This window comes from Rhopilema esculentum, unplaced genomic scaffold (assembly GCF_057945365.1).
Source record: "Rhopilema esculentum isolate cy_ngs unplaced genomic scaffold, ASM5794536v1 HiC_scaffold_27, whole genome shotgun sequence".
NCBI lineage: Eukaryota > Metazoa > Cnidaria > Scyphozoa > Rhizostomeae > Rhizostomatidae > Rhopilema > Rhopilema esculentum.
In genome coordinates this window covers 742,371-766,033 of record NW_028300838.1, presented here as the reverse complement: position 1 = coordinate 766,033, position 23,663 = coordinate 742,371, and the positions used below count along the sequence as shown (strand labels likewise).

The 23,663-nt window shown below is 34.9% G+C and overlaps 4 protein-coding genes across 4 annotated transcripts in view; 2 read left to right on the top strand and 2 right to left on the bottom strand.

Annotated features, from left to right (window-relative positions):
- The window catches only part of LOC148957456 (uncharacterized), a 33,114-nt gene extending 30,138 nt beyond the window's left edge, over positions 1–2,976 (bottom strand). The window contains exon 1 of the mRNA XM_089115345.1: positions 2,792–2,976. Coding sequence (XP_088971471.1) covers positions 2,792–2,969 — 178 coding nt within the window. The 5' untranslated portion in view covers positions 2,970–2,976. The remainder of the gene's footprint in view (positions 1–2,791) is intronic.
- Positions 2,977–12,105: 9,129 nt separating this feature from the next.
- LOC148957455 (uncharacterized) lies at positions 12,106–16,240 on the top strand. The gene is made up of 5 exons (XM_089115364.1): positions 12,106–12,376; positions 13,078–13,261; positions 13,983–14,081; positions 14,543–14,716; positions 15,465–16,240. The coding sequence occupies exons 2-5, from the start codon at positions 13,106–13,108 to the stop codon at positions 15,651–15,653; spliced, it is 618 nt and encodes a 205-aa protein (XP_088971490.1). The 5' UTR covers positions 12,106–12,376; positions 13,078–13,105; the 3' UTR covers positions 15,654–16,240.
- A 157-nt stretch (positions 16,241–16,397) lies between these two features.
- Positions 16,398–17,569, bottom strand: LOC135694522 (ER membrane protein complex subunit 2). Its single transcript, XM_065213299.2, has one exon. It carries the CDS (start codon positions 17,447–17,449, stop codon positions 16,553–16,555), a length of 897 nt encoding a protein of 298 aa, XP_065069371.2. The 5' UTR covers positions 17,450–17,569; the 3' UTR covers positions 16,398–16,552.
- A 31-nt stretch (positions 17,570–17,600) lies between these two features.
- LOC135694524 (U6 snRNA-associated Sm-like protein LSm4) lies at positions 17,601–23,663 on the top strand. Its single transcript, XM_065213304.2, has 6 exons — positions 17,601–17,735; positions 20,005–20,046; positions 20,458–20,556; positions 20,797–20,874; positions 21,634–21,682; positions 23,241–23,663. Exons 1-6 carry the CDS (start codon positions 17,730–17,732, stop codon positions 23,354–23,356), a joined length of 390 nt encoding a protein of 129 aa, XP_065069376.1. The 5' UTR covers positions 17,601–17,729; the 3' UTR covers positions 23,357–23,663.

Genomic DNA, 23,663 nt, shown 5'->3' with positions numbered 1-23,663 from the left:
AATGGCCTGCACTTTACGAGACAAGTCAAGTTGAACTTAAAATTTAAGAAGGACAAACGGGCCATTATAATCATGTTGCTTTCATTTTCTCATTTATCAAATTCGGTGGAGATTGAAAAGTCATGAATATGAAAACAAATAGCTCACGGCATTTAAGATAGTAAAGAATGACCTTAATAGCGATGTTGTTCCTATGGTGCTTGTGTTGCATTTTGGGCAAGAATAGGGATGGATCAGAGAAAAGGTTGTTGGGGGGGGGGGGGTAAATGGCTCGAAATGGCTTGGAAAACTTGCCTAAAAAGTGAGATATTTAAAAATCTAGTAATTAAAGTAAATGGCCGCTCAAACAAAAAATCTCAGAAAATTTACCGAGCTTGCCACACTCAAAAAGCTCAATTTCCTCCACCGGAGCAGGCAAAGTGCTAAAAATTGCGTTATTTATCGGTAAACTGTAATACCCATAATACCATAGTATATCGGTATAACGTAATAGCTCTAATACCGTAATGAATCAGTAGAGTGCTATAGGTATAATACGTCCTGTGACCTTATTTAAATCAGAAGGCTCTTCCGCTCAAGTCACTGAAAATTGGTCTTTGTTCCAAAATACATGAACCAGGACTACCTTTTATTGCAAATTTTAAGTCTAATTTAAAGGTTATTATTAGCCTTGAAATTATATACCGTCTGTAACAAAGGTCATAGTTTTATTAACAAGTAAGTATTTCTCCAGTTATCATTAGGATCGATTTTGAATATATAGGTATTCTTAGAATAAGTTTCTAAGAATATATAATCAAAAGTTAGTCATGACAGCCATGACTATTCCCTATCGATAAAGTAAGCGTTCTGTGTTGCTAAAAATCGGTTTCCTGACAGCAAATGTGGCTGGCACAGCCACTGATTTCATTCTTCAGCTAAATACACTAAATTGGATCTTTTAAACAAATAAATCAAATGGAAGGGCAATGGGGCCAAAGCACACTGTTAGCCTTTGTAATTATTAAAGAAAATTATATAAATTTCTGACTTTAGTCCCTTTTTCAAAAAATATTCCTATGCTTTGAACAAAGCATTACTCAAGCAAACTGCATTGATACTTTCATGTACAAAAAGTTCGTCAAATCCAAGATTCCTACAGCAGATAGAAATAAAGCTATCATTTACAAAATAATAAGCAAGAGCTGTGAATCATTTCCCAAATATCCCTGTCCTCAGGCCTGCTCCCTTCCCGCCAAAGTCCTACCTGCATCCCTAAAGTGGATTATGTCCTTCTACAACTTTAGAACCTTGAGAATTTGATGCGTTCACTGTTGGATTTGAAGAGCTATAGAGCTTAGCCTTGAAGAAACTTTAACATTCACTGAAAAGTGCCATTCAAAAAGATGACATAGATTGAAAACTGAAGAAAATAGAATCAAGATACAGAAACAGTGAAAGATAAAAATGGCACAGAAGAAATTATACAGTACATAAATTGATCCATTATAAATTTTATGAAGCAATGCTGAGACCTTTTTGACTATATCCACTGTTATTAATAATTCATGGAACTAAAGATCAAAGTCTGACCTTACAAAATTTGTAAATTATTGCTGAAAACCAAAAATTTGCATAAGCTCATTTTGAGACTTATGAAAAAATAATAAATGATAAATATTTCATTCCATATGTGATTAAAATAAAAGGTATTGTTGAGCTCTTTTTTATTTCTTTGCTAGCAATCCAACAGTTCCAGTTAAAATGTGCTAAATTTACAATGCTTTATCAACTAAACCTCGGAACAAAAAAGACACATTATTTTGATAGAAGTCGGTGAGTGACACTCCTAGCAAATGGGGTAATATGACACCCTCTTAAAAAGAATGAAAACTGAAAGGTTTCCTCATAAGGCAACGTTCCAGTACTTGCCTAGAAAATTGATGTTGATATTTGTATGCAATCAGCTCTCATAATATTACCTTGAGAGTGCCAGTGGGGGGATGGGGGGAATTGCACTTCTCAAAAAGGGTGTTTAACAGAAAGTTTATAAAAAGATATTACCTGTGACAAAAAAAGGCATTTCCTGAAAAGGGGGTCTGGTATCCAAGACATTGTCTAAAGAATATTTTATGACCTTTCCTTTGTTTTTGTCCATAGTTCTGTAATTCTTGATGTAGTTCTTTAGCACACTATTTTTGTAGTTGTAAAGCAATTATGTAGTACAAAGGTTCTAACTCTCCTGATTTGGGCAAGAGTCTCCTGATTTGTGAGTTCTTCTCACCTTCGCCCGCTTTTCAACTTAATCTTCAGCTTTCAGGAAATTTTTCATAAATATGTTCTTAAATCTCATTTCAAAAAACTTGTTTTAGCAAAATAAAGATCTACATGAGTATTTGTGAAGTTTTGTCATTGTATCCTTCTCTCAGTGGTTCGAAACAAATATACTTTTTCGGAAATTCAAGTGATTGAAAATAGTGTTTTTTGGATAAATGTTCTAGAAAAAATGGTTCGATAAGCCATGCAGAGGCTGGTGTACCTGTCATGGCACAGTAGAAAAAGACAACCAACGATTTTATTATCCACGAAAATATGTTTTGACTCCAGTGGCGTCACCAGCCCGAGAAAACAAGGATGGACAAAAATTGTTTTGACCATCCCCTTCAGACTCTCAGAAAACGTACGTGGGATACACAAAAACCTCAACACACAGTCTCTCTCGTCGACAAGCCACATTCATCTAAGCAAAATAGCCTGACAACCCTCTATTAAAACTTAAGAAACGCAAAACAGAAAATAGAGAAAATATTACCTTTTAACGTATTCTTACTTTGTAAATACGGGTTTATATTTGCTTCTTTGCAGTGAAGTTGCATTGTAGCATTGTAGACAGCTTCCATGTTGTGTTTTGGTTTTGGCGCCCATTTCTTTATTAGAACGAGGCTCTTCTGGGAGGGGAGGCGTGGCAAAAATATAGGGTACTGGAGCATTTTTCGAAAAGGGGCCATGCTAGTCCGACCCCTTTTTCTGAAAACTTGACTAAATTCTTATCTCACAATAACAAACAATTAAATTTTAAACAACATTTATAACAGGCCTTCCGAGCCTATAGATCTGCATATCAGGAGTCGGGACAAGCACTGGGCATAGAAAACTGCCCGAAGCCGCAACATTGTTGCCGCCGAAGGAAATCAAAAGTGTATGATTTTGATGCTTCTATCTTGCAGGAAAATGCACACTTTTAAGCAATTCTTACTGAAGTAATTCTATGAATATTATTGAAAATTCTTTTTTTATTGCACAACAGATTGTGCAGCAGATAAAAATTATCAACCAGTGCCGCCGAAAGCAGGATTGGACAGGGGGGGGGAGCATAACGGATAAAAAGAGCACACATATATTTTTCCGAAAAGCTAGTAAGTGCCAAAAATAATACAGATTTCATGTTATTTTGGACATTTATAAAAGTAATGACACACATTGCACAGAGTGAGAACTATCTTCGCTGAAAGTAGACATAGCTTTGTACTCCGGGGACCACGCACTCTTGATCATACCTAATTGTATAGCTTCCCATTTCACGGCCTTCAGAGTTTTTTAAAAGCGTAAATCTTTTTTTCTTGTATGATTAATATCAAATGTTCAGATTTGTTGCAACATACCAACGAATCTAACCCAAAATATGAACTGAATGGAATTTTTGAATTCTAAGTCTTTGTATACTTCAAAGCCAATTCCAGTCCCTCTCCCTTTCAATGCGAAGTTTCAGTCTCCATAATTAACAAAAGCCCATTCGAATAATGTTTTTAATTTTCTTACTTTTACATCTAAGTAATTCAGTCTCTCTTAGTATTCGCACCTTTTCATCGCCACTTAAACACAAATTTGTTCGCCTCCTTGAAATATATTTAAATGGGGCAAAATTTTTAAATTATTTAAAAGTTTAAGTCATCATCACGCAATCAGCTGAAGGTGCGAGCACATTCTTTACTGCCGTAGCAAATTTAACTATTGATTAGATTTATCTTATCAGTCTTGTGAACTACAATCTTTTTTTTATAAGAACAATTTTATAAGAACACGAGCCTCAAAATGGGTCAAAATTTAAGAACAAATTAAGAACAAGCTGAGGCTGAGCTACTGTAAAATGAAATTTTGAACAACGTTTTATCTCAAAAACGAGGATTTTCAGCCATGTGTGGGTGATTTTTCGGTGAATATTAAAACATGGCGGCAAATTAAGTTTATCTCTACATACTTTGTTGGCAAAAGAGGCCTGAACACCTCCCCAGAACGAAAAGCTAGAAAACGCACTGCTCATACCCTATAAATTTAAGAACAAATTAAGAACAATCCAGCCTCAGATTTTCGGAAAAATTAAGAACAATCAGCCTGAACTCAAATTTACTGGTTCTTATAAAAAAAAGATTGTAACAAATTTTTTACTCTAGTTAGACTTGATTCTAAAGGGCTCAGCCAGTTGGTCAAATGTATATCATGTGAGTTCCAAAAAACTCTGAAAAAAGGTGGTCGCTAAAATTCTGGGAAATAGCATAATGACAAAATGGTTGCAGAAATTTACTGATATGATGTTACAAATATTTTTTAGGTAAATCAATGGCATTTTGAACTTTGAAGGACAACTAATTTTGCAACAGCATCTAGTCTTAATTTTTCTAATCCTAGATTAATTTAAGTCTTCGTTCATGTCTTTGCTACATTGTACTCATTGCAAGGACATTATTTTTTCATATCTTCATAAGGAACATTGAGCACAATGTTGTGAAGCAAGCAATATGTTGCAGTCTAAGACCATACGTTTGTTGCTGAAGACATACTAAGGGAACTTTCTTGCGAAATTGGCAGTCTCCTTTGCAATTAACATCATTCATCACAGGAGCTTGAGTTTTTTGCATCAAGACCAAGTAAAAATTTGAGGAAATCCAGTAAATGGTCCTCCAACAACGACCAGAGTTCTGTTGTTTCACCTAGTTTCTTAAGGCAGAATATCTGGCATTGAAAACATACACGCAATATATTTTTCAAAAAGGGCACTTGTTTATACTTATTGCAAACAGGGGGGCCTGTGCCCCCGTGGCCCCTGTGGTCCCTGTGGCCCCCGTGGCCCCCTTTGCTCCGGCGGCCCTGGTCAATTGACCAATCTTCCCATTGTGGAATTCCTTTTGGCGGGTAAAAAAAGTCTGGAGCTCATTGCGAATTTCAGTTGACGCTTCTTTCGAAAAACTGTAGGGGCGACTGGTAAAAGGACACATTTTTACCAAAAAAGGGTCTTTGCTCTCCATTTAGTAAGAACAAAAAATCTTGAAATCATTAATGTTTTCTTTTGTTTACATTCGGGTAAATATCCTATGTAACCAACCGAGCCTTTGCCGGATTTAATTACCTAGAACGTACTTTCCACTGAGCGGATAATGCCTGGAATTTCCTATTATGATACTGTTGAGGGTGTGGCACCCGTTGCACTCCCTGCCGCAACACTCCTGTATGGGACCTCTGGTTGCTTTCTGGGGTGCTTCTTTGGGAGGGGGAAGCTTTCTCATTAAGGCCTGACAGGGGGTCCAGTCGGTTTGAGGGTCGTACCAAATGGCTACCAAACTGCCCATTTTTGATAATAACTCAACTGCTCGGTTTACCTTGCGATTTTTGATAGATAATGGACAAGATTTTATTTTTCCGGAAACAACAACAGTCAGTTGTGAAGAATTTTGTCAGAAAAGGAACAAGGGAGCACAAAAAATGGATGCTGCTAAGGATATAACATCGTTTTTTATGCTACCACTTGAGGGTTGCTGTAAAAAATCTACCATTTAAGAGGAATTTTTTAAAATTTTAGCGTTGGCCCTGTTTGACCCTCACTGGAGCCCCTGTTAGGCCATAATGGGAGTACCCCCCTCCCCTCCGAGGATGCTCTGCACAAAAGAAGAAGTAGCTGGTCCCCATTCGCTGCCTTCTGACTATTTACAGGATACTTGCCTGCGAGTTTCTCCTCTGGAGCCCCAAATCTGCAACAAATCAAGTACCAATATATGCTGGATTTCTAGAGTGACCGGGAAAGTTTCATGTTGACATATTCGTTATTGGCCAGAAATTAAACGGATTGTAGAAGCAAGGGGGAATGAACTGGCTATTCTTAAATAAGCTTGAGCTTGAGATGGCTTTAGAAATAAATTATGATAAAAATCAAACCTGGATAAAGTCTAGTGGCCGGAGAATCTATCACTTTAAAAAACATGTAATCAAAACAACTTTCTAAAATCCCATCTAAAGATCCAATATCATTGGAGACAAGCAGTAGGGTTTCAAGAAGAACTTTTTACGTACAACAAAACTTCATCTCTTCTGCACAATTAGTGTTAAACAATACCCTTGCGAGGTCAGACCGATGTTATCTTTTCTCTAGGCCTTTAAAAAAGTCTCGCACCGCAAAATTTCACTAAAATTGAGAATTTATGATTATAAATTATTCATTAATTTATTCTAGATTATCCCTAGATAAAATGTTTCCTGCACAAAATACGCAAGTTTTTGCATTCTGAGTGGAGAATAGCTGCATGATGGACGGCGAAAAGCCTCCCTTTTGTGAAGTACTTTCTTTAGTTTGAAAGGAAACAGTTTTTGCTCAAGATAATTCCTGTGCTTTTCAAGATCATAGCATTTTACACTTCAATATCAACCTTCCTGCAAATTATTGTGTATCAGACCATGAGAAAAGTATTGAGAGGTTAGCAATACTTTGCAAGGTGGTTTTAATCAAAAGTAGAAACGACAATAAATAGATTCTGCTGTAAAGGGCTGAATTTTTCTCAGTTAGCTATCATGATTGAATTCACAAAAAGACATTTGCTTATTGGTGAATCTATAGATTGGCAACAAAAATTTTGTTTCCACACTTTGATTCTGTTGTCTTGTTTAGAAGGTTCGAGCTTCTCTCTGGCATTATCAAGATAAAATAAGAGAACTAGTTTTCTTATCTTAAATTAGTATTATGTATTATGTGTTACCGAAATACAATATATGGCTGTTTATTATCATAGATGATTTTAGTGAATGTCAAAATGTAGAAAGGGAGAGTGTAATAAAGGGATATCTTGTTTGCATATTTTCCTATTTATTTGCATAATTTGTTAGGACAAAGTTATTATTCGTTCTATCGCATTTTTCTTTGCCGATTTGTGCTTTCTCACCACCGAATAGAATACAGATAATAAAGATGCTTTTAAGAAGTACCTTCATCATAAGTTGTAATAGAAAAATTAAAAAAAAATGAATATTCAACAAATTGCAAAAACAAACAAAAGATTATGAATTTTTTTCTAAGCTTAAGAGAAATCCTAATTTGGCAAGATTCTTTTACGGAGACATATTTCTACTTATAACGCCAGTTATACTAAGCAGAAACATGACTTTAATTGAGTACCGCATACATGCAGTACTATTCGGAAAGTGAGATTGTACAAGTGTGCTGGGTTGTATATAGGATCAAAGATGAAATCAAGTAAAGCAGTTGTTTTGATCTATGTGTGGTCACATTGAGAGGAAGGACAAGGGCACTGCTCAACAAGCCTAGCTTTTAAGTGTCCTAAAAACTTGCTCTGTAAGCTAAGTAGTTGCAAATATGATACAAATTTGAATGGGTGGTGAAGTTAGGTGATTAAAAGAATTGGGTCAGTTGAAAATATTCTTTTATCAGGGCTGGTGAAACGTATTTGAAAGTGGAGGGGCCAAATTAGACAGGGAATTTTTAACAACAATCGAGCAAAGTGCCTAACCTTAGTTTTTGCTCTTGATTTGGGTACTTTAAGCCTTTCTGAGTATTTTAAGCCTTGGATACATTTTTGTAACACAATAGAAATCACGTGATCGATGACGTCATTTTCCCCGGTCATCAAAATTTTATAATTCTCTTTTTTGCCGTAACTTTCCAATCTGAGAAAGCTAGATGCATCGTCAACTTCGACAGACATTCTGATAACTTCATTCTGATAACGACAGCCAACTTCGACAGACATTCTGATAACTGCAACATTGCCTGTAATTGTGATGATTGACTGCAAGAGGTATCAAGTCATGCTTGGCATGTAAGTGCTATTTAATATTGCACTCTCTAGCTGCTGTAAAAGTTGGAGTTCATTGCCGAGCAACAATGCTAACGAATCGACGGTCTTTCATTGCTGACGAAAGCTTCTCTGCAGTATAGCTTTTTTGAAGAAAAAATTTTATTAGAACATTTTCCTTTTGCTTGCATTTTGTTCAATACTTAGTTTCCAGGCGTGCAAATGTATCAGCTCAAATGACATTATTGAGTTGTCGAATAACACAAAGGTCAAAAAACTTCAAAATCGAGGTAAAGCAACCTAAATTATGACCACGAGCCTTTGAATTCCACGTGCTTGAAAACTGCAGAACCGCCATTTTGATGACGTCATGCAAACTTTAAATAGCAATAACTCGTTGTCTGCAGGTCTGATTGAGTTTATTCTTAAAAACTTTTTGCTCCTATTACAATGCCAAACAAGATGGTTGGAGCGATTTTTCAATAGAGAATTAAAAATTTTGATGACCGGGGAAAATGACGTCGTCGATCACGTGATTTCTATTGTGTTACAAAAATGTATCCAAAGCTTAAAATACTCAGCAAGGCTGAAAGTACCCAAATCAAGAGCAAAAACTAAGGTTAAGCACTTTGCTCGATTGTTGTTAAAAATTCCCTGTCTAAATATGAAAGTCTTGAAAGTGCTTAGGTTAGGCCGCCATCATGGTTTGCGGCAAGAAAATGTTAGGATTATTGTACTTTAGGGATGGCCAGAGACTGTATCTAAACTGGATTTTTACTGAAGGAAAATCCGAAGCAATATATTTAAGCTTTGTTTAATCAATATGTACAAGTTTAACAAAGACAGAAGAACTATCAACTAAAACAAAAGCAAATTAAGCAATTTGTCACTTGGGATATTGTTTTGTAACATCTGATCTTAAACATTTCGGAAAAAGGTGCTTTTAACAAAAATCAAAAGTAGTTTTGATAGAATTTACAATTGCGTCTAGATTTTCTTTTTTCGTAGGAATGGATTATCGATACAATCAAATTTTAAAGTTTTCTTGATGTTACTTTTATAGAACAAATCTGCCCATTCTTTCTTTCTCATCTCCTCAAAAATTTTCTTTTTGTCAGTTTCTTTCCCTTCCACATTGCTAGCAATTTCTCTTTTTTGCAATTTTCCTGAGAAATTTGTTGTTAACAAATAGACCTTGTGAGCCACGTTTAGGCAATAGAAAAAACGAAACTCCGTCAATTTGTGCTGGCACCAAGTTATTCTGGGTCAGGTTTCTCGATCTATTCCTAAGCCAAGCTGTTACTCGTTGTACATCCTAGACAATGACCGATTTCTTTGATCTTATTTCCCATATTCAAATTTATACATGTCTTCTATGGTAAAGACATAGCAACCAAGCTAGATCTAAAGGCATATGTAAGGGATTACTAAGCACAGTTACTTACTGAATCATATACTACATTTATTTCCACTTTTGCCTAAAATTTTCATTTAGCTCAAAAATTTTAAAACCTTGTATCAACCCTGGTACGGGCTGATTTGTAAATTGTTCTCTTCTTTATTCTGCAATACCAAAGAAGGATAGGTAACGCCACTTAAGACTGAATACCATGTTCCTTTTTTTTGTCTTTGCGTTTTGATGAGATATTTTCATTCCATGAAATGTAGAGAATGTTCTTATTTTTCACCTACGAATATTTTCAGCTTACATGCGATGATTTCTAAGCTCTGATTTAATCATATGAACTTTTAAAGCAAATATTCTACAGAAACAGAGCAGACACGTTTTTTCATGAGAAACTCACTGGTAAAAGGCCAAAAAATTTAAGAAACTTCCACTAGCAAATTAACAATCGCTAAGAAACTTTTCGATTTTTTTTTCTTGCTTGAAATACGGAAGATAGCCACTGTGCATGGTTTTATCCCCTACGCAAAATATCTGCATTTTATGACAAATGGCACACTTGTGAAATAAAGTGGTTCAGCACGAAGCTTGGGTAATACCGAGTTTTGTTTCAAGACAAAAGCGAAGACTATATTACTCGTGCCGATATCAATAGAGTAGATGTGATGCTCATCAATTAACGTTAGATATACAACTATATCAAATTGATTTTCCAGCCTAACCTTATTTTTCACTTGTTTTTCGATGTTTTTGATTCCATACATGCGTTTTTTTCAAATATCAAATTAAGCATTTTTTAAGAAACTTTTACTGGTAAAATGTGTCCACAAATGCCCTAAAGTTAAGAAACTTTCACCTGTGAAGCTTTAGCTAGGTTTCTTATAAAAAAACGTGTATATGAGACGGTACAACAGAGGGCAAGGTACCATAACAACCTTGTGGCCCTTGCACTAAATAGTAAGAAAATTGTAACCATTTACATACAAACAAACAAAGTTAAAAATGCGGACTGAATATGTCACAGGATAAAAGCTGAAACAAGGCCCCAACAACACCATAACAAAGCTGGAATAAGATCCAAACAAGACCGGAAAAAAATAGGAACAGGACCGGAATATGGCGGTAAAAAGGACGGAACATAACCGGAACAAGATCATAGGAATATGAACGTAGAAGGACGGAATAAGACAGGAACAAGACAGGAACACTACCCAAGCAAAGTAAGATAAAACGTGGAAACCTTTCAAAAATTATGTGAAAACGTGAAAAAATGAAATATTTATAAAAATTTTGGACCTTCATGCAATGTCCTTTGGATTAAGATGAAAAACTGTATCGATTATCGAATACATGCTTGTCAATTTTTTATCAACCAGACTTTTTCTTTTTCATAAAAAAGCCATTTAAGCAACTTTCCTGTTAGTAAGAGGCAGAATTTTCTTAATCTTCAATCGCTTAGATTCACACTGAGGTAGTTTTTCTGCAATGAACAAACTACCACAATTCTTTTATACAAGGAATGCATCCGTAGAGAACTTTTTTGTTTTCGTTTTGATTGGTGCTGTACTAAAATCAAAAGCAAATTTGTAAGCCAGGCATTTCTAGGCTCTTTTTTTCTTCTTTTGTCCTTTGTCACGGTCTTTTCAAAAGAGCATGCATATTACATGGTGAATGGCCTTTGAGTTGAACACTTCAAAACTAACAAAGGCTCCATAACTTTTTGTTCCCAGGTTTTTTTGTTTATGAATTACTGTTGTTCTGAACACTGAAATGAAATTTGAATTGTTTTGCATTCTAAGAAATCGGCAGGTATTTCCTATTAACCTCCTCTTAATGAGGTTGTTCCCGATTTGTTTTTCGGGAATCGGGAAATACCATTTTGCTTGTCGGGATATATTTGAAACTAATTACGAGCGGAAATAAGGAATGTGGAAAATCTAGCGGAAAACCAGGACCAGACCCTCCTTTATTTGATCTCATTCAGGTTCGACAATTATTAATCTGTTATTTATTTTGGATTGTCCTTGATTTTCAACAGTTCTCGTTAAACCCAGCCTTTTTTAAATAATTGAGTTCTATTTTTTCATATATCGCTTAACACTAAGTAACATATCTTATTTAATTTGATTGTAAATGCGAATAAATGTTTGCACGTAGCACCTTATACCTTAAGAAGTTTGCGCTTTTTAAATCTCTGACAGCAAAGTTTATGCATAAATACCTAAAGGTCTAGTTGCTTATTCTATCTGGACTATGGAAAATTAAATTTCATAAAATTATTAACATCAAAGTTAAAACAGTAAAAACTAATTATTGGGAGGACAAAAATATTTTTAATGTGTATCAAATTGACTTCAGATCATAAAGGCGCAATGTTTAAAAGAATATTCTGCTCTGCATTCTACTTAGGATCAATTTAAAGCTAAACTTATCGAGCTAAAAAGATGTATTTTCTAAGGTATCCATTACATGATTATCATCGATGCATTGGCTACGATTTAAAAGATACTACAGTTATGGTTTTAAGTTATTCTCTTTAAGAGATACAAACTCGCAAAAAGTGCTTTAATTTGTTGGTTTGGATTAGTGCCTTGTTGAAGCTAGCGGCAATTTTGGAGAATCATGTTCTTTAGGACAATTGAGGGGGAATAGGGGGAAATTGAGAAGGGAAATTTCAGAGCACCCGGGTTAAAACCTGCGCCAAGGCATTTCATAATTTAGGGAGTAATTGATGGTCTAACTGAGAAATAAAAACGACCACCTGTAAACAATCGATTCATGAAAATCGGGAAAAAATTTGATGATTTAGAAACTTCCGGTTACAATAACTATAAAAACAAATCATTAGACGAGGAATTTAGAAAATTTGTGAGAGGAGAAGACTGACTTAGCAGACACGCAAGAAGCCATCAAGAATGTAAGTCTGAGAATTCATTTAATTTTAATAATATGTCAGCCGATTAAATTTTAGAAAATTGATTTTAATAAGACATTTTTTGTTGGTAAACGCATTCAAGACAAACACCATAGTTCCTGGGAAATAACTTCGTTTACGCAGTAAAAAGGTACAATGATGACTTTACAAATGCCGATTCCGTTTTAAATAACCTTGATTTTTGAAATGTTAGAACTTGGAATCTTATTGTTGGATAAATCATGAAAAAATAGCTTCCATTAATTGGTTTTGTTGTTTCAAATCAATTTTTCACATTGTTGAGTTGTCCTACCTTCTTCAATAAATGAGACGAAGCTAAGAATGCTAGATTAAATGATTAAATTTATAAAGTTTGCTTATCAGGAAAGATTACAGAACGAAAAAGTATTATTGTTTATGGAAAAACTAGTTACACTACTAAAAACGTCTTAGAAAAAATCAAATTCAAGCTCTTTAATCGGCATTGAACAGTTGCCTATTTAGCAAATTATGTGTTTCACGATGCTTAAAATGTCCATACAACTTCGAGATTTTGTGAATAAGACCAATTCTATTTGAGGAAAAATTAGAGCCATTTTTCAGTCATTACAATTCGACGTTTCATTTTTTTTTCAAACTATCAGCTGAATTATCAAAGGGCATTTTCATTTTACAACTTCCAATGAATTACACATTATTTTTAGTTGCAAAAGGCCGCGTTCTAGAGAAAGCATGGAAGGGAAATTTATGCTCCTCACCTTATGTGTTGCGTTCATTAATGTCGAAGGAACAAAGACATACAAGCATGGCACGGTGAAAACGTCGAGCAATGTTCGCAAGGAACTGATTAATATCAAACAGCATATCGACCGAATCGTCAAAATATACGTACGTATTAATCATTAGTTAAGTTAAAGAGTTATGTCTTATTAATTTAATTATTTGTTTACTGTCCTGGGCTAACACTTCAAGCTTTTCTATACAGTGTAGGGTGGTCTGTGCCAATGTTTTGGTTCTGAAGATTCACACTTATGAAGCAATTAACCAACGATGCAGCAAAGGAAACATTAAACGATAAAACATCGATATTACCGTAATGCCTTGAATAAGCGCTCCCCTCGAATAAGCGCCCATCCTTCAACCTTTAGAAACGGGCGATAATTCGAATTCTATTTATCATTATTAAGAAAACATGAAAACAAGTGCTTCAATTTAAAAATACATTCATTTTTTTTAATTACTTCCAATTCTTTTAAATAAGCGCCCGTCTCAATTAAACGCCTCCCTCGATTTAGCGCCCACCCTGGAGCCTGAAAAATCAAATAAGCGCCCGGGTGCTTATTCGAGGCATTAAGTGCTTTATCACGTATAGGCAGAGCCGTACATGTTTCTGGTGTATAGAACAAGTTGATTGCCTCTCCGAGTTTCACGATTTATACGTCATCAAGGAACTCTTCCATCTAATATATTTTCCTTCATCTAGTATATTTATATGTATATTTTGTGCATGTAAGATCATTTAGTAGCATCTGTCTTCAAATGCTCCATTTCAGGATAAAAAGTCTCAGTGTCTTCAGCCACTTGATTTTGGTTTTTTAAAATATTTTAGGCCCAAGAACACTTAATTTGGGTTCAAAGAGATAAGCTTTCAATCAAGAAAAATCTAGCTGTCACATGCAGAAATAGGATCATCAAAGAGAAAATGTCGGTAAGTTTTATATTTCTTTGCGCAAATCGGGCTAAAAAGGATTCTAGTTAAGATGATGACAGAAAATAGTTGAAGAATTTGAACGTCAATATATCATAAAGAAAACAGCTCTGCCTTTATTCAATAATTTATTCAAAGGCAGTTCATTTTAGAAAACTAATGCTTATTTTTATATCAAAATCTGACTGTTTCATAGCTATTTCGACGTCTTTTAATCAGTCTGTGATCTAATATGCTTTTCTTATTAGTTTTTTAACTCTATACATCTTTTACTGTTTCTAATTTACATATTTTTGTTAGATGCAACTTTTTTATCATTCTTTACTTGTTACTCCATATTAATTTCCATTTTCAGGCTATATTTTAAATTATAGAAGCTAATGTATCAATAATCAGCGAGTTTCTGCATGCCTGAATTAGTGACTGAAATGTTGATAATTAAGTTACCTTTCCATCGGTAGACAAAACACAGAGCGAGGGAAATATTAGAGACAATTCAAACAATGGTTAACGAGCTTCAGCAAATGCAAATCGATGAATCGCGCTTACCTAGCGGAAAACAAGATCTTGCAAAAGAGCTGAGGCATTTAGAATTTGACTTGCGAGATATAGCCGAGTCAATGTTCACTAGAACGGTACGTATTGCAGTTTGGAAAAGTAGTTCGAAGATCCTTTTGAATATCATATTCATTCAAGACAAACTGTTGAAAAAAGGAGAGTCAGTATACAAGAACTACGATGATTGACTCGAAATAACTACGACATGAATCCTATTTTTTTTAATTTCTAAGATTTTTCATCGCTCGTCTCTACCATGTTTAACATGATTTTTCAGAGATTAACTTTTAATTTTTATCAAAATTTCAAACAGTACTTTAACCAACTCATTTCGAGACAACGCATCATAGATTGCATCATTGCACTCGTCTCAAAAAAATTTTTATAAGAACATGACCTTCAAAACTGGTTAAAACTTAAAAAAATCAGGTATGTCAAACGTAGCCTTGAACATCGTTTGTTTACATTCCACTTTTAAATTATTTGCATGGTCGGTATTATTATCAAAAAATTTGTTATCAAGAGCATTGTAACGTAAATTATTAGCAGGCATGTTATATATTTTGCAGCTATCAGGAAGCATAATCTGCATTCTACATACCCAAAATGTCTTTTATTTGCTTCCAAATAATTGAAGAAAAAACAAAAAAATTTCCGACCACAAAGTTTGGAAAAAATCAACTTTTCCTGAAGCTCGTGCATTGGCCAATGAGAAAACTGCCTTTTGCATATGAAAAACAAGCCATGCTACTTCATTAGACAATGAATTACTTTGAATCTTAAGACCTGCCGATAGGTAATTTAGATGTTCCTAATTTTTTTCAGGTTAAAAGAATCATTGGTCAGAGTTTTGTTCCATATAGTGTTGGCAGTCTTCCAAACAACCCAAGTCCTTACTGCTGTAGGCCGAAAACTGTGAGAGCCATTAATGTTCTTCAGTTACATATGTTGCAAAGCTGCATTGGGGATATCGTACGTGCTTTGAAGAAAGAGCTGCATTATTTGGTGAACTGAAGACCCAAATTGTCCTTCATTATCTCTATCTATTTATGAGACAAATTTATTGTCAAGCTTTAGTAGGTTTATCTTTACTACGTTTTAAAAGTATTGGAAAGTCTACATTCCAGAATTTTTTTAACACTTTAGTACAATATAATTTCCCCTGTACTAGTATATAATGATAACATATTTGCTCAACGTATGTATACTGTTCAAATATTGGTAACTTTACTGCTGCATTATCATAATTGATTCTATTTAAAAGTCATAGCTTTTTATTGAATGATATATATTGGAAACTGTTATTATTATCAACAGACCAAATTTCATTTAATTTTCTGCTTCACTATATGGCCACAATTTAAGCTTTTTGTGCATAGTGGAATTGCCTTGTTTTTTGGCATCCTATTAACTCATTATTATCCGGAATCAAAATAAATTTAAAGGCACTTGTGCAACCAGCACTCACTGCAACTATATTTTCAAAACCTGTGTCTATTATTCAACAACATAAAATATACAGCTAATTTCTCCCTGCTACTGCAAAAATCAGCAACCACAAAGCATGCCAGTTGCACAAGAGACTTTCAATGAACAAAATTTTGTTGTTGGGTTGGGATCAATCATTTTTCACAAAGAATTTTCAACATTCTTTGCACCATGAAAAAACTTTTGATGAATGATTAAAGCATACATTAGACATAAATTCTCTTGGCTGATGCTATTTCTAGCAAAACAATATTACTAAAAAAACAGACATTGGAATTAAACATTAATTGGTTGAAATAAATGTAAACATACATATTTCAGAAGATCATGTGTGGATTTCTATACAAGAATACCCGAATAAAATATAGGCATTTTAATCATGAAACTTCATTGCCAAATTCATTCAGCATAATTCATTTTGGTTGCTACTCTGGAATGTTTGTTGGCAAAGAAAGCTGCATTGAATCAAACATGTGCTCCAATGCAGACATCTGGTCTGCAGATTTACCATGACGCTCAGTGCTATACTTCTCAATTATTTCTTGGGCAGCCCAATGAGAATATCTTGTATTATTTTTCTTTGATTTAGGATTGCTTTTCATGTTTGAATTCTGGCTAGAAAAGCATAAGAATAAGCCATACAATGCTCTGATGTTGTTGGGATCTAGTTTATAGGCTTGAGCAAAATACTTTCTACTCAGCTCTATACTGTCGCTGGTGCCAATTGTATAGTGAATTTCTGCATAGCGTTGATGATAGAGATGGTTGTGTGGATGCGTCAAAATCAATTCTTCAAGGCAGAACGCTGCCTTGTGATACTCTTGCAGGCTAATATAGAGATCAGCAAGCTCCATCCATGCTTCTTGGTCACTCATGAAAACATCAAGATATTCTGTCAGCTCTTTTACTGTTTCATAGGGATTATTCTGTGCTTTAGTGACTGCTATGCAACGTTTTCTCACAATAAGGTTTGCAGGATCTTCTGCTAATATGTTTTCGTATATCTTTTTCGCATTTTCCCAGTCCTCCAGCGCCTCTAGTCTCATGCCTCTCAACTTCTTTACCCTAAGACTCCTTGGAAATTGTTTATTCAGTGCTCTCAAGCAGCTTGTTGCTAAGTCTAGTCTGCCACTGTCCAGTGCAGCAACAAAAACCTGCTCATGGATGGTCCATAGTTCATCCCCGAGTTTATTGCCATGTTCAAGCAACAAACACTCTCCGAACTCAACAACTTCGTCGCTGTTTCTATAGCCCTCTTCCCGCCATTCTTTCATTTTTCTCCTCGCAACTTCCACGTCAACAACTTCTTCAGATGATGCCATTTCTCTGTTACTACAAAGATTATTTCCAGTAAAGCTAAAGAGATCCTTGGGCAAAGAAATACCGGTATGTTGACTTCACTGATCAGCGGTTGACTTATTATTCTTCTTCATACAGCAACAACAACAATGTGTGGTGTCATTTTTAACTGGCCTCAGTCTGACACCAGCCATTGAGGTCGGGTAAAGGCAAGAACAGTGGGTAAAGGGAAAATCAGTACGAGGAAAAAGACTATCCATCTTTCAAATTGAATAATTTTTGGAGCCTTAGAGCTGATCGAGAATGGTGGTATGTTTCAACTTAGCAAACATCTCTTCAGACCTGCCTGCTATATCAACATAAATAGGATACTTTCCCTTGAGCTTTGACTCGAGGGGAACTCTTGACACTTCTTGGCTCTTCTTGAAAATGCGTCCATTTTCACCGAAATCTCTTTAATGGGTCCCTGGTATGTCTGAAATCCCTGTTTTGTTGCACTCCACGAGAGAACAATGTATCAATATATATGGCATGCTTTCTTTGGCACTTAGCAGCATGACTCTGTGGAAAATTGCAGCCCAGTTATCGTGTTCTTCTGTTTTGCCACATTAAGACACCATAGCTGATTTCAAACACATTTGCAAAGTGGGGTGTTTTATCAAATTCTTAAGGGTGTGTTCAAAAAGAATTTCCCTGGGTGTAAAACCCTCTTTCAAACCATCTTTGGGGATATTTCAAAAGGCTAAATAAAGTAACGGACGGAATATTTAATGCTATAAAAATGTAATAAAACAAGGAATAGCAACACAGCTTTATGATAATGTACATAAGGTACAAATATACAAGTATGCAAATTTTGAAGCAAAAAGGTCAATGGCACTTGAATTGGATACAGGTTATTTATTTGGTAACAGAAGGAGGGATAGATTTCCTAGAATAAAATCTTTATGGAAAATTGTAAATTCTATCTCAATGCTGCAGCATAGCTAGTGTTAGGCTGTTTATGAAAGATGCTACAGGATCCTTCTTTATAAATCATTGGCAAAATTTCAATGTCAGAAACAAAGAAAGTTACCAGTAAAGAGTTTGTAGCATGCACATAAAGTAACAGAAGAAATAGGAATAAAGTAACGGAAGGATGCATCTTAACAGATGTGAACAACTTCAGAATTTTTTCTTTAACCCAACAACTATGACAAATATTAAATGATCTGATACTGTGTAAATCAAACTTTATCCGAAAAACTTTGATGAAAGAAGGAGTAACATCAGATAGAAAGGTTAACAAAGGTCAGCATGCCTTGCACATCTTAACATACATTATTGTAGGTAGAAATTGAACTCCCTCAACAATCTGTGCAAGCCTTAGTTAACAGTACAGTTTTTCAGGGCTGTCAAAAATCTTTAAATACTTAAGAAATCTTAAAATACTTAAGAATACTTGGAACCGTTACAGTGTTAATATTTGCAAGAAATGTACTAAAGCCTTCAAAACAATATCTTGATCAGTTTATCATAATACCATATGAGACAAGTATCACCCTTCTGAATTTCCCAATTTATTTACCAGTTCTGAGACATGAAAATTAAGTAAAATCATGCAAACCTTTCGAAATCATGCACATAAACTTTAAAAGGCCAGGGCCACATGGTACAGAGCACTGAAATCATTGTGGCATTCCAAAATTTTTGCGAAATGACTACCCTTATATTGTATGACAACATCTTTTATAGAATGAGGAGTGAATAATTCTAAAACAGCTACAAATATTAAAAGATAATAAAGTAATGGAAGGAAAAAGCACCAAAAAAGTAACAGAAGGAAAGTTTTAAGATACCCTATACAGTTGAAAGAACACTTTAATTGACAGCAATCTTATTTGATATGTACAGAAAAAGTTCAAATATATGGTACTGTTGAGTTGACTGTTAAGTACCCAGAAGAGAATATTTTTTATATATATAAAGTAATGAAAGGAATTTTATTACTGCAAAGCATAAAATGCTTTTGATTCCTAAATAGAGTAATTGCTATTGTCAGCCCATTATTTAAAAAAGGATGTATCCAATGAAGTAAAGAAAATCTAGAAACTCAAAACCAGTAAGCCAAAGCTGCGCTACTAATTTGTCATGCTTCTCCAAATTCAAAGACCTTCAAAATTCAACAAACAAAAGGCAATAAACAGTGTGACACACTGCCTTTAGCATAACACTATCCGCCAAACCATTTAAATAAGCTAATGGTATTGTAAGTGTCAAGGGAGCTGAATCCTCTTCTGCTCAATGTTTTAAAGCATAATTGCAAATAATTATATATGTTTTTAGAGACTATATTAAAGCTATAGCTGATTGACCTTGTGGTTATCTGGAACTGCCAGGCTCCTTTTAATGCTTCTAAGATGACAACAGATAACTTCTTTTTTGGGCTTAGCTAAACTCCTAACCGAGCCTTGATAGCCTAGTAGCAGTGCTATAAACATATTTTGTTTAAGGAATCCATTCTAGTGTAACTCACTTAGCACAAGTTAATTTGCTTTACTGTTTTTCTTGACTAATTAAATATATTTTTCCAAAACAGCTCCCAATCTCATTGTTGAAAAAGGCCCATAACCATCCAATGGTAAGCTACATTTTTATATTATTTACAGTTATTTTTTACTAAAAGTGACTGTTTACTGAATATTGTTATCTAGTAATTATATAGTGATTTGTAAAATTTTACGAAAATTTATATGTTACTTACTTATAAGGTTTTTCATTTTGATAATTGTGTTCTTAAAATCTAGCCAACATTCACTTATGCTATTAGACAATATTTTGGTGATACAAAACTTGAAAATGGCTTTGAAAAAAGCAAACTTTTGAATAAGCTAAAGCTTTTCGTCTGACACTCTTCAGAGTTTGAAACATCTTAACATAGATTGAAAACTCTACGCTAGGAAATATATATACCCAGTTGTGGATTGAAATAGGCCAAAACTGCTAGATGGATAACTTTATACTTTTGTACTTTTACTTTATACTTTTGTAGCTTGTTGAGTTGAAAAATGGAGAAACATACAATGGACATCTTGTAGCATGTGACAACTGGATGAATATCAATCTGCGAGAAGTTATTTGTACATCAAGGGTATGTTTCAAAAAATTTTAAACTTGAAGTTTAGCATTAAAATTTTATTGTTGGATTCTGTTTTCTATAGAGTAATTTGGTAGGCCAAATATTACCCTTTTAGGGCTCAAGCCTTCAAACCTTCAACCCATCTGTAATCTCATATTCCTTCATCTGGCGATAGTTTTCTAAACACAAATGAACTTGCAGCTTTATTCAACAAACTAGATTACTGTCTTTGATAACTTCCTTTCTCTTAAGGATGGTGAACAGTTTTGGAGGATGCCTGAATGCTATGTACGTGGCAGTACAATAAAATACATGAGAATTCCAGATGAGGTGAGTTCATTTGCTGTATGTGATAAGGGCTGGGAGGGCTGCAGCCTCCCTCATCTTGCAAAATTTGCTGCATTTTGGGAAGTTCTGTCTCATTGAAGCATACCATCCTTTGACGTGGGTGTTTCTCTATTGTTTTTGGCTAAGGATATTTCCAAAATTCCAATTGCTAGATCAGAAAATTTGACAGTCAAGTTTTTGACATCAAGTTTTAAAAGATATTTGAAACAATGCGTTCGTCTTGATCAATTTCAAAACTTTGTAAAAGTTAAAAAATTTAATTTTTCAATTTTCTGGCTACAAAGCTATTATGTTAATGCATACTGTGTTTATATATATATGTTGTTTAAATTGTATCGTCAGTCGTAAAATAAAGCCATTAGAACAATTTTTAGTAGGCCAAAGTTTAAAAAATTCAGGGGGAGCATACCCCCGGACTACCTCAAAAATATTTGCCTCCGGCTTGCCTTGTTAACTATGCTTCGTTCTGACCCGGGTCCACAAATCCTCTCCGCGGCCCTGATAGTTTGTAAATTGTGCAATTCGGTTTGGTAAGTGTGTCTAGAAATTTGTGAAATCACGCAAAATGTTTTGCATCGTCAGTTATTGCTATTTTTCGACCTTAAGATTACCTTTCAAAGGTGTATGTTATGTTTAAAAAAGATCAATGGCCGCGGGGAGAGGATGTTCTAGAGTGTTTAGAGTCTAGTGTAAGTTATTTTTACAGTCAATGCAACTGCTGTTGTTTTTTATTTGTAACAGGTAATTGATTTGGTAAAAGAAGATATCCAGGAGAGATCAAAGTCACAAGGTTTGTTTGTTGTAGTTTGTTGTGTTATTTACAGTTGTTTCATTAAGCATACGAGTGTATAATAGTGCGAACCGATTGGCAGTTATTAATTGTGCTGTACTTGCACTGCATTTTCGCTACCTCCATATCGACGAATGCCTCATTCGGCCACAAGATTCGGCCTGCATCCTTCTAAGATTTTATCAGCCTATAATGTTACATGCTCAGTTTTTTCGTGTTTACTGTAAACAATAAACTGAATTGATCTCATCTCCCTCTGCCGACGTTTATATTTATGCCAATAACTTGGTTACTTTAAATCCGTATGTTAACATTTTGTTGATTTCGATTTTGGGGCAAAGAACATTAAAATTTGTTGGATGATTTTGCTGTGCTTTAAAAATGTTATTAGCCTTGCGGAATCATGGTTGTATTTTTCATAAAATTTGCGGAATTTTTGGTCACGTATTTTCAGAAATGTGCGGAATTATTGGTCCAAATTTTGAACAAAAAAGGGCACGTCTCCGTCTAAAATTAGGCTTAGCTATTTGTTCTGTGTTTAGCTCAAGAGATAAAGATCCATATGATGGTTTGTTATACGAAACAAATAATTCGTTATACGTACTATGTTAGTTAATATCTGCCATAGCGCTCGGCGTATACTTTTATCCTCTGAGTTGAATTTGCTTTTTATCTGTCAGAGTAGTTTTAGTCGAGGGGCAAATCACTCCAAGAAAATCTTGTACACCTTTTGTAAAAATCCTATTGTTTTATCTAAAAATCCCTAGAAATCCTTTTGTTTTAGGGAAAATCTCGTACGCTATTTGCAAGAGTGAATTGCCCCTCGGTTTTAGTCAGGAAGCTTAATGATTGCTGAAATTCGAAGGACATTTTGATAGAGCTTTCTCAGACCGTTTGGACAGTTAATAGCTAATGGTATAATAGAAAATTCATACTTGATGCAGAGTCATTCAAAAATTGGCTGGAATACTTCTTCATCAACCAAGCAAAGGGCAGAAGAATCCAAATTGCAGCATCTAAGCAGATTAAGCCTGCAGATGGGCATAATAAATTCAATTTTTTGGAACAGATCTAAAATATTTCTCTTAAACTCCTATGTTTTCTCTCACTACCTGCCCTTGTACGTGTATCCTGCAGGAAAAATCTACCACCACAATGAAAGATTTTCAGTTTATAAAAGATGTTTAGATTTCCGGTGCCAAGTTATAATGAGCGGGCTGGGGAGGTGTGGAGTAAAATGCTGATTGCCAAAGCAACTTTATATGTAGCTATTACAGATCTTGGAGAACAAAGTTTAGAAACAGGATGCAGCTTCCTTGATATATTTGTGTAAACACTCATTTATAGAAAAACATGCTCTACTTCTCAGCTTTACATATGGCATTTTCCTACTTTCCACGTCCAATTAAATAGAGAAATTGAAATTTTCCAAATCTTCGATCTTAATTGAATCTTTATTTTTCTAGTTGCAAACTTTTCTGCGACTTGTTTCCTGCAACAAATGACAGATATTCACTTTCCTAATTGTACTTGCTCATTTTTTGCTCTTAATTTTCAGCGCGAGGTGGTGGACGTGGCGGTGGACGTGGTGGTGGCCGCGGCGGTGGAGGACGTGGAAGAGGAGATAAGGCACGCCGGGGCGGTAGGAAAGACGAGGGCAAAGTCGATCGATAGATGGACAAAGTTCTGTTGTGTTCCCGATGCCCATTATAGGAGAAAGCATATTTCAGCGCAGTATCTCTCTCTATGAAAAACACTGATATATTACATTTAACATAAAACATCTCTCCGCCCTTCGGACAGAAGTTATTTGAAGTTGCCTTGCTGAGGCAAAAGGGTTGTGACTTGGTTACCTGAATAAGCCTGTTTCGAGGATACTGGCTAAATACTATAAAGCCTGATTTGTTGTAGTATTCGAATGAAACTGTTTTGTGTTGTAAATGCGTTGTTTTCTGATAAGGAAAAGCGAATGAGGTCATTA

Bases quoted from the DNA above. Each gene is read 5' to 3' on its own strand.
- LOC135694522 (XM_065213299.2), bottom strand. From the start codon at position 17,449: ATGGCATCATCTGAAGAAGTTGTTGACGTGGAAGTTGCGAGGAGAAAA.
- LOC148957455 (XM_089115364.1), top strand. From the start codon at position 13,106: ATGGAAGGGAAATTTATGCTCCTCACCTTATGTGTTGCGTTCATTAAT. The intron at 14,082-14,542 runs GTAAGTTTTATA...TTCCATCGGTAG, and splicing joins TCATCAAAGAGAAAATGTCG to ACAAAACACAGAGCGAGGGA. The intron at 14,717-15,464 runs GTACGTATTGCA...AATTTTTTTCAG, and splicing joins AGTCAATGTTCACTAGAACG to GTTAAAAGAATCATTGGTCA.
- LOC135694524 (XM_065213304.2), top strand. The intron at 20,557-20,796 runs GTATGTTTCAAA...CTTTCTCTTAAG, and splicing joins AAGTTATTTGTACATCAAGG to GATGGTGAACAGTTTTGGAG. The intron at 20,875-21,633 runs GTGAGTTCATTT...TATTTGTAACAG, and splicing joins ACATGAGAATTCCAGATGAG to GTAATTGATTTGGTAAAAGA.